The sequence below is a fragment of the Eumetopias jubatus genome, unplaced genomic scaffold, assembly GCF_037043125.1.
Source record: "Eumetopias jubatus isolate StellerSeaLion01/CBP00866 unplaced genomic scaffold, mEumJub1_p1.0 scaffold_15, whole genome shotgun sequence".
Taxonomy (NCBI): domain Eukaryota; kingdom Metazoa; phylum Chordata; class Mammalia; order Carnivora; family Otariidae; genus Eumetopias; species Eumetopias jubatus.
The window spans coordinates 16984962-16999286 of record NW_028274821.1 but is presented as its reverse complement, the minus strand read 5'-3'; the positions used below and the strand labels follow the sequence as shown (position 1 = coordinate 16999286).

The window sequence follows — 14325 nt, the reverse complement described above, 5'->3', positions numbered from 1 at the left end:
TTTTATTTATTTGACGGAGAGAGAGACAGCAAGAGAGAGAAGGGGGAGTGGGAGAGGGAGAAGCAGGCCTCCCGTGGAGCAGGGAGCCCAAGGCAGGACTCAATCCCAGGACCCTGGGATCATGACCTGAGCTGAAGGCAGACGCTTAATGACTGAGCTACCCAGGCGCCCCTCTTTTGGCATTTTCTACATCGAATTTAAAATATAATGTCCAATTAAAAGTAATAGTATAATTATCTAATATAATAGCCCAAATTATCATAAGATTAATGACCCAATTCGCAATTGCTGAGTATTTAGTACCTTTACAAGTGTTTCACATTGGCAAATAACATGCTATAAAAATATCTACACATATCACTTGTTTTCTTCTTCTGGAATTATATTAAAATTTTCTAGAAGTAGCACTTGCTTGGTCAAAGTATAATCATATTTATATGTATATATTTCAGAAATTAATACTACACTAAAAATTGTGTTTCTCCAACACAAACTCTGTAATATGAATACAATGGGTTTATCACTGAGTTTCAAACCAAATCACCAAGTATTCAGCTAGGCTTCCTTGGTTTAAGAAAAAAAGAGTAAAAGTACCCATGCACTTTCCCCAAAATCAAAGGAAATGCTCCAAAACAATAATTCTACTACAAGCAGCCACCCTTTGTGATATTCTTCTAATTTTCAAACTATTTCATTCCTTGAAGCCAATGATTATTATACCAATTGCAAATGATATTAGATATCTGATATCTTAATTTAGGCTTAAATTTAGTCTAAGGATTAAAAGAAGGAGAGTTGGCCTCTATTTAGTTCTTGATGGAAAACCAGCATTTCTGGCTCCAGAATCCCTGTAATCTTAATAGTAGATTAAGATTTACTGTTGATAGTTGAAATTAGAGCTACCATTGAATCCAGCAATTGCACTACTGGGTATTTACCCCAAAGATACAAATGTAGGGACCCGAAGGGGTACGTGCACCCCAATGTTTATAGCAGCAATGTCCACAATAGCCAAACTGTGGAAAGAGCCAAGATGTCCATCGACAGATGAATGGATAAAGAAGAGGTGGTATATATACACAATGGAATATTATGCAGCCATCAAAAGGAATGAGATCTTGCCATTTGCAACGACGTGGATGGAACTGGAGGGTGTTATGCTTAGTGAAATAAGTCAATCAGAGAAAGACATGTATCATATGACCTCACTGATATGAGGAATTCTTAATCTCAGGAACAAACTGAGGGTTGCTGGAGTGGTCGGGGGTGGGAGGGATGGGGTGGCTGGGTGATAGACATTGGGGAGGGTATGTGCTACAGTGAGCGCTGTGAATTGTGCAAGACTGTTGAATCACAGATCTGTACTTCTGAAACAAATAACGCAACATATCTTAAGGAAAAAGAAAAAGAAGAAGATAGCAGGAGAGGAAGAATGAAGGGGAGTAAGTCAGAGGGGAAGACGAACCAGGAGAGATGATGGACTCTGAAGAACAAACTGAGGGTTCTAGAGGGGAGGAGGGTAGGGGGATGGGTTAGCCTGGTGATGGGTATTAAAGAGGGCACATTCTGCATGGAGCACTGGGTGTTATGAACAAACAATGAATCATGGAACACTACACCAAAACAAATGATGTAATATATGGTGATTAACATAACAATAAAAAATTTAAAAAAAAGATTTACTGTTGATAGTGTGAAGATTTAACACAATGAGAGTTGGAATTCTCTATTAATTTCTTTCTATTTATATTTGTTTCCAAGGTTTGCAAGTAACAACATAAAGATGGACTGCACTGAATCCTTCCTGGGATGAACTAGGAAACTCAAAGGAATATATTTAAGAGCCTTAGCCAAGATACAATAAGTACTTTGGTATGATAACATCTGTTGGTTCGTTTGTTTGTGTTATCACACATGGTTTCCCCGACATGTGGAACAGTAAATCGTTATCCACGCCACCGGACAGGAATTTACCTTAATGAGTTGTTCTTGCTCCAAGGAGTGCAGAGAGAGAGCATAGCTCACAATGAGTCAGGTCCTCTGGACCAGTGGTTGTCAAACTTCTCTGAGTGGGACCCAGAGTACCAAATAAGATTTACATCACAATCCAGTATATATGTAACCTATTGTGCTTGTATGTGTCTGTGTGTGTGTGTGCAGGTATATATGTATGTGATGTGTGTATATATATGCCTACCAAGTATCACAAAGCACTTAACCTTAGATTCAATGCGTGCTGATATTTTTCTATTTTTATAATATTCATTACCATCTAATACCAATGCCCATTTCCTGCAAATAAAGGCTTTAGCGGTCACATTGAATAAATCAACAATTTACTAGAGTGTCTTTTTTGTGTGTGGGTTTTTTTTTTTTAAGATTTTATTTATTTATTTGACAGAGAGAGAGAGAGAGTGAGAGCAGGAACACAAGCAGGGGGAGAGGGAGAAGCAGGCTTCCCACCGAGCAGGGAGCCCGAGGCGGGACTTAATCCCAGGACCCTAGGATCATGACCTGAGCCGAAAACCGACTGAGCCACCCAGGCGCCCCTTTGTGTGTGTTTTGTTACTGTTTCTTACTATGGGTAAAACCACTGGATCATTGTGTCACTTGTGTTGATACTTTGTTATAATAGGGAGTATTTTATGTGTTTTATTGTTTCTGTCAAACCAATGGCCTAAAGTCACAGAAATCAGTTATGGTTACTTAAATGATAAGTAGTACCTTTCATTGAAAGGAACAGACAGGAGATCTGAAATGTATAATTTTTTGAGGCCTCTTTCAATGCTGGAATTTAAATTATCTGCTGTACTGATCAACCTCTTGTTTTTGTAACAAATAGATTGCTCCCAATCCTCTCAATCTGTACAAATATATATTGTTACCTTAACTTTAACTGGTCTTTACAGACTCATTTGAGCAGCTGTCATTATTTCTGTAGCTCTAACTAGCTTGTACTCAGGGGGAATTAGGGAGGGGTTTTGGATCACACACACTTACACAACAAGCAAACAGCAACAAAAAAAACAAACCCTGAGCCCAAATGGCAGTTCTCCCATCTAACGGCTCTATGACTCTGATCAAATTGTGGGAAGTCTTTATTTTAAACTATTGGAAGTCTCTATTTCATATCAACAGTACTTAGTGTGGGTGTAGCGTAGAGTAAGGATTAAGTTCAGACTCCTTAATACGGCCTCCAAGGCACTCCCTGAACTAGCTTCTGTGTGCCTCTCTATTCCCATTGCCCATTGCCCATCACTCAACCCATTGCTGTTCAGTGCCGTGACCTCCTCTCCTCAAACGTACCGGGATCCTTCCTGCCTCGTGATGGGCACACATGCTGCGCCGGATGCTCAGAGCAAACTTGCACACCCCTCCCCTCCAATCAGCCTGCCCCCCTGCCCCTCCTTCAGAGTGCCTTGACGTCCTACCTCAAGGAGAACTTCCCTCTGTAGATGCTCGCAAAGCTCCCCTACTTGTCCTCCAGAGCACTAATCACAATTGGAATTATACTACCATCACTCATTTAGAATCGCTCATTTAGCGACAGTCTCTCCAGCTACAGAGAAGCTCCATGAACGCAGGTCTTGCCACTGTGACTGAGTTAAACACGCATCCCTGCGAACCAGCACAGTGTCTAGCACATGATGAACACCCCAAAAAATATTGGGTTCAAAAGCAAATTCCTATTACATCAAGAATGAATTCACATGCAACCAATATATTTTTTGAGTAGTAGCTTAAGCTCATCGGGGTTTTTGTTTGTTTTTTTACATAAGAAGAAAGTTCAAGGCAGGCAGTCCAGAGTTTGCACATGGTGTTGTCAGATTTAGGGGAAAAAACACAATTAGAGGACACACAGTTAAATTTGAATTTCAGATAAACTATAGTTATTTATAAATAACTTTAGTGTAAATAAGTCCCAAATACTACATATATAAGACTGTTGTTTTTCTGAAACTCAAATTTCATTGGGTGTCCTGTATTTTGTACAGCACCTCTGTTTTTGCACAACTCAAAAATGTCAGAAAAAAAGCCAGGGTTGTCCATCCTTGGCTTGTGGTCCTATCACCAGGAGGTCACAGGAAGGCCTTGAAAGTTCCCAATGTCGTGTCAGCTATCAAAGCAGGAAGATGGGGGGGTCACAGATAGCCCATGCCTTCCAAAATCCCCCAATAGTGTCCCCAGCAGACTCAGATGTCTCTGGAGCCAGGACTGGCTCACATGGCCACTTCTCACTGCAAGGGAGGCGAGACAGAGACTGTCATGACAGATTTGAACCAATTATGATTCATTGTCTGGGGATGTTGCCATAAGAACAAAATCAAGCCTCTTTTAGCAAGGAAGGAGGAGGGAACAAGTGAGCAACCCAAAGTGCCTACCACAACCTTTAATCTGCCTACCCTTCCTGGCCATGATTTTATCAAGCTTGGATTGCTCTAATTCGAAATTACTGTTCTCAAAACAGTAGGAACTTTTTTTTTTAGAATAAAAGTCTAGGGATACCTGGGTGGCTCAGTCCATTGAGCGCCTGCTTGTGGCTCAGGTCATGATCCCAGGGTCCTGGGATGGAGGGAGCCTGCTTCTCCCTCTGCCTGCAGCTCGCCCTGCTTGTGCTCTCTGTCTCTGACAAATAGATTAAAAAATCTTAAAAACAAAAAGAATAAAATCTAGACGTATTTTTTAAACATCATTTCCAAGAATTCCTGAAATACCCTCTTCTCCCCAACCCTCACCCCACCCCCACCCCCGAGGGATGTCCCTGCTGATTGAGGATCATTACACTTGACTTTTCTCCCCATTTCAGCATGGGAAACTAGGTCAGAGAAAGACTCTTTACCTTGAAGGGGAGATGAAAAGGCTTAAACGACATTAAAAATAGAAATAGTCAAATCCCTTTGAGAGGAAATAAGCATCTTTTTGCTTACTACTCTCAGTGAGAAATAAATCAGGAATTCAAAATGAAGACTACCTCATTTCTCATTTCTGGCAGTGCATTTTCACACCGCAGTTCGTCTTGCCCACACAGTTGATGAGACATTATATCTATTTCAAAAGGCAGATGCTCTTTATATATTGAAAGGAGCAAACCTGTTGACATCTCCACTCTGTGCATAAGTAGCTTCAATCCTTTTAGGTGAATTTGTTGTAGGAAGACTTCATCGTACTTAATATCAAACAGAGGAAGGAATCACAAAGGAACTTTATACGGACTGTCACAGTAGAAGGTGAGACTCAAACCCAAGTTAACCTTTTAAGGCCATGCGCCTGGTAGTGCACAGAATCACAAAATGTTGGAGCAGGATCAGCTGGTCCAACCTTCTGTATTTCAGTAGGGAAATTAAAACCGGAGCTGGTGACCTGCCCAACCCCATGCAGCTAGTTAGTGGCGGGATGAGAGCCAGGTCACCATCCCCACACCGCTCAAATAGGCACACACACACACACACACACACATTTTTTAATTTCAAAGCAAGAAAGGGCAGAAAAGTCGTCTGCCAGACTACATCATCTGTCCTCTCTCCTTTGAAGACTGCAAATTGAGGAGCTTGGGAAGACAGGGGCTGAGGCAGGGAAACATGAAACTTTCTGCTCTGGGCTGTTGGAGCCTAGTCAAGGAGACAACCCTGCTCACAAGCAGTGGGAAGCTGATGTGTGCTCCATGCCGCTATCTGGCTGGGCTGACCTTAGGCTTGGGGCCCTAGCTGCTCTTCCAACAGTCCATCTGTGGTGGAGAGTTAGGGAAGAGCAAGGATATGGAAAAAGTAGAACAGGCAGGGCGCCTGGGTGGCTCAGTTGGTTAAGCGACTGCCTTCGGCTCAGGTCATGATCCTGGAGTCCTGGGATCGAGTCCCACATCGGGCTCCCTGCTCAGTGGGGAGGCTGCTTCTCCCTCTGACCCTCTCCCCTCTCATGCTCTCTCTCACTTTCTCTCTCTCTCAAATAAATAAAATCTTAAAAAAAAAATAGAACAGGCATTGCACTCCTTTTTTTGCAAACCCACAGAAATAGATAGAAATGGCAATAGCAGGTTCAGGGATCTAATCAAGGGAGTGTGACCTGCAGATAAGAGAACATCAACTTTCTTACCAAAGTGAGCATATCTGATAAGTGCATTCCCACGAGTCCAGAAACACGTCGTCAAGGCGAAAGTGGATATATAATAATATGCTCCCTGCACGCTTCCAGATCCCAAAGAGTTAGGTCACGTTCTTCAAGATTAAAAATTGAAACTAGGGGCACCTGGGTGGCTCAGATGGTTAAGCGTCTGCCTTCGGCTTAGGTCATGATCTCAGGGTCCTGGGATCGAGTCCCACATTGGGCTCCTTGCTTAGCAAGGAGCCTGCTTGTCCCTCTGGCTGCCACTCCCCCTGCTTGTACTCTCCCTCTCTCTCTCTCTCTCTGGCAAATAAATAAAATCTTTAAAAAAATCGAAACTAAAGCTCAGATAAAGAAATCTGTATTGACTCTTCCCTCCAAGCCTACACAAGATCCCAGAACTTATTGTTATCCCAGTGGTTTTCAAACCTTAGCATGTACCAGAATCACTTGGATAGCTTGTTAAAACAGACGGCTGGTCCCCAACCCGAGAGTTTCTGACCCAGTAAGCCTGGGATAAGACCCTAGAATTTGCATTTCCAACAAGTTCCCATGTGATGCCGACAGTGCTGACCCAGGGACCACTTTCAGAACGACTGCTCTACAGAGGACCAACAGCAGCTTGCAGACGCAGGACAGGCCCTGCGGGCTGTTACTTGGACACTACCAGCCTGAAAGAATCAGTATTAGCCCCTAAAGATATTGCCAAATCACGCTCGCGCTAGTTATGGGTTTTATCACTCCAAATTCTTCCTTTTTGCCTCCTCTGTAAAAATTAATCTGGGCCCTTTACATTGTTTTTCCCTTCCCGGGGGGAATGATGTTAGGCTTTGTCAACAGAAGGTGCTGGAGAGACATGGCAGAAGAAAAGGGTTTTGCTTTTGGTTCTTGTGGGTTGGCAACTGTAGCCGAATACCTCCGGGGAGGCACCTCCCCACTGAGCCGCTTTTCCATGGCCCCCTAAAGGGAGGGTGGTTCCCAAAGTTCTAGAAGATGGATTTCTAGCAAGTTTTGTCAGCATGACAACAGAGCTACTTTCCAGCCATTCCTGAGCCTTGGCAGTGCTGTCTCCAGTGAGGTTTGGCTCTCATTAGTGACCACATAAATATGAGGTTTTGAGAGGCAAAGTAACTACCCAAAGTTCCACGGCTCACGCTTGTTGGAACCAGGTTTTGGAACCCAAGCAGGGAGCTCTTAACCACCATACTGTACTGTCCTATAAGGCGTGTCCTAGAACGCTGTGACGCAGCTTGCTGTCGCCATTGCACTTGGCCTGCAATCACACCTGCAGGCTCTTGGTTGCCCACTTTATATACCACGAAAAGGCTTCATAGTTCGAAATCCAAGAACCAATCAACACAATAGTCAGCCGGCTGAGGAGTGCCTGGGATCTTCCGCTACGCAATTCAAAACACCGTGTTCAGCACACTCCTTGAACTTACCTGCATGCGTGAGTTGCTGCCCTCTCTGGGCAAAAGACACACCCAGTGGGAACTCCGGTGGGACTTGCTCATCCTAATTTTCACTTTTTGTCCCTCTTCCTGTTTTACAAACTGGGGAGGCACAAAGGCATCAGAGATGGATGGCATCAGCGCTTGAAGCTATTTTGTTTAGATCTATGCTGATCTTCATGACTTCTCTATCTGGTCCAATCATACTAATAAACAGTATATAGATGCTTATTGGATTTTTCTGATTAAACAGTTATTTGCCTGACTTTTAAAGTTCTTAGGAAATAACCTAGCTTTAAGAAAAATACATTCAATAATAAAAATAGCTATCATCTTGGGGTGCCGGGGTGGCTCAGTCAGTTGAGCGGCAACTCTTGGTTTCAGCTCAGGTCATGATCTCAGGGTTGTGGGAGCTCAGGCTCTGAGCTCAGTGTGGAGTCTGCTTGTCCCTTTTCCTCTGCTCCATCCTCCCACCCCGCCCCCACGCTCAGGCACTTGCTCTTGCTCTCTATCTCTAAAATGAATAAATAAAATCTTAAAAAAAAAAAATAGCAGTCACCTGTAGGGTGCTTACCATATACTCGACTGAGGACCTATTGCCTAGCTAGTCTACAGAAATAGAAGATTTATTTGATGGGAGAGTTGACATATATATTAGATAACCAAAGGTATTATTATTGCTTTTATTTATCTTTTTATTTACTTACTTATTGAGAGGGGGAGAGAGAAGGGGAGGAGGGGCAGAGGGAGAGAGAGAGAGAGAATCTTAAGCAGGCTCCACCCCCAGTGCAGAGCCCGCCATGGGGCTCGATCTCACGACCCTGAGATCATAACCTGAGCCGCAGTCAAGAGAGATGCTTAACCACCTCTGCCACCCAGCGTCCCCTGTTATTGCTTTTAGTAAACCACAAACAGCATGGAAAAGTAATCTTTACTTGCAGCTGGAAACCTTGACTCAAATCACATTTAGGCATATTTGTAAATTATAAGAGCATTTAGAAAGTTTGAGGTCATTAGTAAAAGGGTTGATGTGTACAGCCTGAAAGTCAGTTATGTCTCCCAAACACGTTGAGGAGCACAAAATGCTTCCCATGCCTGTCCTAGCACATCCATGAATTTTAGGCCAAGCTTAAGAAGTATTACCCCACTTGACAACAAAGGAAAATGAGGTGCCAAGTTCCTTGAGGCCACCAAAGGAGTCTGCATTGGAGCCAGATTTTTTTTTTTTTGAAGATTTTATTTATTTATTTGACAGAGAGAGATAGTGAGAGCAGGAACACAAGCCGGGGGAGTGGGAGAGGGAGAAGCAGGCTTCCCACGGAGCAGGGAGCCCGGAGCAGGGAGCCCGATGCGGGGCTCGATCCCAGGACCCTGGGATCATGACCTGAGCCAAAGGCAGACGTTTAATGACTGAGCCACCCAGGCGCCCCCGGAGCCAGATTTTTAATAAAAGTCAAACAAAGTTAGACAATCCCAGAGAAATGGATTTATTTCTGTATAAATTGTGAACTTGATTTCTTTTCCAATCCCATATACTTTCTTCTGTCCTCTCTTTTTTTTTCTTTCTTTCCAACAGGCTTGTAATGAAGTGCTCACCAGAGCAAAAAGCAACTCATGCTGAGGGCACAGTAAGTGTCACCACGGTGACAGGGTCCTCTGGCTTTTGGGGAGTTCCATGCCGCCAGAGATGAAGACAAGTCAAGGATGCAGCTCACGGCAAAAGTGGCAGCCATGGCTGGTCATGCTGAACCGTGAAGCAGCCAAATGGAAAGTATGTGGGACTGTGAGTAGGAAAACCTAGGTTTTCATTCCAACTCTGATGCTTGGCCATGGGCATGCCATTTAACTTCTCTGAGCCCAAGGAATCGAAGCCTCTCTCAAAACTGAAATTCTTAAAACTGACCTTGTGGTATTTGGTGAAAAGGGTTAATGAATATAAAGCACCCAGTCAAATGCCTGGCACTTGGTGGGTGTTCACTATTATTAGCTCCATCTTTCAGCCCCAACCCTCTTGACTCCATCCTATAAACCTAAGATTGTTCTTAAGATCAAATAAGGTGTTAGAAAATTGTGTGATAGAATCTAAAGGGCTTTGCAAATGTTAAAATGTTATTATGACAGATGAAAACCCACACTTAGAGGCAAGTCACACATAACCCTTGTGTTGTTTTTTTTTAATTATTATTCTTTCCCCTTCAAGACCTCATTCGATACCCATTTTAATCCTTTTGCCCTATAAAAAATGAATGGAACATATGGTATGTTTGCTCTGGGCCTGAAACTCTATATAAGGGTCTTCAGCCTTTGTAACAACAGATGATCTGACCTACGAGTACCATCCCCCTTCTCCTCCTCAAAGAAACCTTAATCCCAGCCATAATATTGGATCAAGCTGTTTCTGCCTTGCTCTCTTAGATTACTTGATCTAGGGAAAACCAGCCAACATATGGTGAGAATATTCAAGCAGCCCTGTGCAAAAGCCCATGTGGCAAAGAGTAGGACCGCCTGCCAATAGCCAGCACCAGCTTGCCACCCATGTAACTGAGCCACCCTGGAAATGGGTCTTCCAACACCAGTCAGGCCTTTAGGTGACTAAAGCCTGACCGACACCTTGATTTCAACTTGGTGAGGGACTCTGAGGCAGAACCACCAGCTAAGCCACTCCTAAAATCCCCATCCACTGTAACTGTACAAGGTCACTGTGTTTTAAGCTGCTACATTTGGGGTAATTGGGTGATTTGTTATGCAGCATAGATCATAATATACAACCCACTCCAAATCGTCAGCTGAGGCTGATTTGTTTTGCATTTCTGCCACTTCCAACCAAAGGCATTTTGAATAATCGATCTGAATCACTCGGGTTGGGTCCTGGGCATCTGCATTTTTTTAAAGCTGTATGATGTGAAGTTAAAAACCTCTGTTTTATTGGGAAGTATCAGCTAAAATGCATTCTTTCCTGTATGATGCACTGTAAGAGTTAGGACTAGCTTTTAGGCCATTGGAGACTCAGGGGCACATCCCCATCTTTAGGAAAATCTGGTTTTCTTCTCCCCTCTATCTCTAACATAGAAATGAGCAAGAAAGATTCATCTTCACTACTTTCCTCTTGAATTTCCCTTTTGGCTTCACTTTTTTGACTTCAGAACAAAGCCAGTTTATATGAAACACTCCTTGGCCATGGGAAAATTTGCAATGGCTCCCATCACATTCTGTTGCAAACCCTCCTTTGCCCCTGACTCGGATGCACTGACTCTTCCATGCAGTGTTCCACAAATATTTGTCAAGTACATATGAAAATTCTGTTTTACCTGGAGAAAATGAGAATCATGATGAGATGCTGACACTTCTGTCTCACTCAAACATACACACCAAAGATCCTGAATTTCCAAACCCAAAACTTGAAAACAGGAGTAAAAGCGTGGCTGAGCATCTCCTCATTCTTTCTGTATCTTTTTTTCCACAGACATTCAAACAGCCTCTTATAGCAGACACATGCCAGCAAATTATTATTTTTTAAATCTTAAGGAATCTGAATTACAGGGGCGCCTGGGTGGCTCAGTTGGTTGAGTGACTGCCTTCGGCTCGGGTCATGATCCTGGAGTCCTGGAATCGAGTCCCACATCGGGCTCCCCGCTCAGCAGGGAGTCTGCTTCTCCCTCTGACCCTTCTTTCTCTCCCTCTCTCATTCTGTCTCTCAAATAAATAAATAAAATCTAAAAAAAAAAAAAAGAAATCTGAATTACAAAGACTTTGGCCACCAACTGAGAGTGGCATCGACCATCGCCCTGTTACCCTGATATCCTAGTAATTATCCTCAGTTCCTCTTTTCACTTCACTTAAGGAAACAGCTCCCAAATCCTATTAGCTTCACTTCAGAAATTCCATCTTCAGACGTTCATCCCCACCCCTATAGCCATAGCCTTTGTTCAGGCTACCTTCGCCCATCATCTCTTAGCCAGGGCCTTGACCACAAGCTCCCTCCACTCCAACTCATTCTGCACCCAGCTGCCAGAGTCATCCTTCCAAATTGTAAGTTGTATCATGCCACGCCCTTGATGAAAAACTCCGTGATGTCACGTACGGAAGGGTACATTCCCTTCTCCGGTATTCTTGCCAGAGTTGCAGAGCTGCAATCTCATCGTGAGAAAACACTAAATAAGCCCAGCTGAGGGACATTCTATGAAACAAATGGTTAGTATTCACCACAGTGTCAAGATTATGACAGAAAAAGACTAAGGAGCTGTCCCAGACTGGTGAAGGCAAAGGAGACCTGACGACTAAATGTAATGCCAGATCCCGGATTGGCTTCTGGAACACTAAATAGACATGAGTAGAAAAACTGGTGAAGTGCAAATAAATACCTGTAGTTAATGCTGTTATACCAACTTCTTTGTTTTGACCATTATGCAAGATGTTGAAATTAGAGAAAGCTGAATGAAAACTATATGAAATTGGTCTACCCTACTCTTACAACCTTTCTAAAGTCTGAAATTAGGGATGCCTGGGTGCTTCAGTTGGTTAAGCATCTGCTTTCGGCTCAGGTCATGACCCCAGGATCCTGGGATCAAGTCCCGCCTCGGGCTCCTTGCTCAGCAGGGAGTCTGCTTCTCCCTCTCCCTCAGCCGCTCCCCCCTGCTTGTGCTCTCTCTCTCTATGACAAATAGATAAATACAATCTTTCTTTAAAAATGGAGTCTACTCTTTTTCGTGGCGCCTCGGAGGCGGTAGGCTGCTTCAGGATGAAGCTGAACATCTCTTTCCCAGCTACTGGCTGCCAGAAACTCATTGAAGTGGACGATGAACGCAAACTTCGTACCTTTTATGAGAAGCGTATGGCCACAGAAGTTGCTGCTGATGCTCTGGGTGAAGAATGGAAGGGTTATGTGGTCCGAATCAGTGGTGGCAATGACAAACAGGGCTTCCCCATGAAGCAGGGTGTCTTGACCCATGGTCGTGTCCGCCTGCTGCTGAGTAAGGGGCATTCCTGCTATAGACCAAGGCGGACTGGAGAGAGAAAGCGCAAATCCGTTCGGGGTTGCATTGTGGATGCCAATCTCAGCGTTCTCAACTTGGTCATTGTAAAAAAAGGGGAGAAGGATATTCCTGGACTCACTGATACTACTGTGCCTCGTCGCCTGGGGCCCAAAAGAGCCAGCAGAATCCGCAAACTTTTCAATCTCTCTAAAGAAGATGATGTCCGCCAGTATGTTGTGAGAAAGCCCCTAAACAAAGGGAAGAAACCTAGAACCAAAGTGCCTAAGATTCAGCGTCTTGTTACTCCACGAGTCCTCCAGCACAAACGGCGGCGTATTGCTTTGAAGAAGCAGCGCACTAAGAAAAATAAGGAAGAGGCTGCAGAATATGCTAAACTTTTGGCCAAGAGAATGAAGGAGGCCAAAGAAAAACGCCAGGAACAGATTGCCAAGAGACGGAGGCTGTCCTCTCTGAGAGCCTCTACCTCTAAGTCTGAGTCCAGTCAAAAATGAGATTTTCTATGAGTGACAAATAAATACGATCAGACATCAAATCCCCCCCCCAAAAAATAAAATAAATAAAATAAAAATGGAGTCTAAAATCATTTCAAAAGGTGGGTGGAAAGGAGACAGGGCTGCCAGGAGAGTGCCATTGCGTCAAATTCCAATCAACTATATAGGCTTAGTGAAGTGAGAGATGCGGTCGGCGGGCAGTGGGCGGGGTGGGGGGGGGGCGTATCAATGCATGCCTGGCAGGTACCATGGGATGAGATGTGAACTTATAAGATCACTCACCAGCTCTCCAAATACACATATAGTCAGAGCTTCCCACAGGGCTAAATGTGGTTGGACTCTTTAGAAAATACAATCCCTCGTGCAAGCCAGTTACTTCATCTGGTGCTCAGCTGAAGAAACAGTTCCTGTACTAGGAGAAAGTGATTGCACTGCTTTATGGAATGTGGCAGAAAATACCTCCCAGCTTCCATCTGCCCCTTCTTCTTCAGCAATACACCTCCTGGTCTTCCAGCTGGAACATTGAACCTGGCTAAAAGAAATTGAAGAGTTTCTCTATTTGTTTGGAAAAGAGTATACCGTGGTAATGAAAACCGGAGCTTTGGGGTTCATCAAATAGAGCAGAATCAAACTTAGCTGTGTGATTGTCCATCTTGAGGCTTAGTCACATTGTCTGTGAAACAGAGTGATAATGATAAACTTACCTTATAAAATTGCTGTGACTATTAAATTTTTTAACTCATGGGGCGCCTGGGTGGCTCAGTTGGTTGGGCGACTGCCTTCGGCTCAGGTCATGATCCTGGAGTCCCGGGATCGAGTCCCGCATCGGGCTCCCTGCTCGGCAGGGAGTCTGCTTCTCCCTCTGACCCTCCCCCCTCTCATGTGCTTGCTGTCTCTCTCATTCTCTCTGTCTCAAATAAATAAATAAAATCTTTAAATAAATAAATTTTTTAACCCATGCAAATGCTTTTCATTGAGCATAGTAATCTGGCACAGGATATGTGCTCCGTTAAATATTAGCTATTATTTAAAGGCAAAAAGAAAAAAACACTGAAATCTGTAGCAGTAGAAGGTTCGTGATGAGACGTTCACCTATAACTCTGATTGCACACCCCATTAACCCAGTACTCAATAGTTTTGAAATTGTGAACTTGTACTCAGCTTTCTTTTCCCGAGCTAGACTTCACTCCTTGGGGGATTCTCACAGTCTCTGTATTCTATCATCCAAATCATTGAATCTCTCCAGTTTCCTAAACTGGAGGAGAATCCATCCTCCGTTCTAGTGAGCAG

The 14325-nt window shown here is 43.7% G+C and overlaps 1 protein-coding gene and 1 pseudogene across 2 annotated transcripts in view; both read left to right on the top strand.

The window, feature by feature from the left end:
- Positions 1–9504, top strand: part of NMRK1 (nicotinamide riboside kinase 1) — a 37993-nt gene extending 28489 nt beyond the window's left edge. Inside the window, exons 10-11 of one of the 2 annotated variants that reach the window (XR_003607787.2) lie at positions 1762–1872; positions 9127–9504. Coding sequence is in view for 1 of the 2 variants with exons in the window: in XM_028095496.2 (XP_027951297.1) it covers positions 1762–1781 (20 nt within the window). In the remaining variant the exon portion in view is untranslated. Of the gene's footprint in view, positions 1–1761; positions 2897–9126 lie in introns of those variants that run through there. The other variant, XM_028095496.2, reaches the window with a different exon arrangement.
- Positions 9505–12235: 2731 nt separating this feature from the next.
- Positions 12236–13049, top strand: LOC114202325 (small ribosomal subunit protein eS6 pseudogene; annotated as a pseudogene).
- Positions 13050–14325: the final 1276 nt, after the last annotated feature.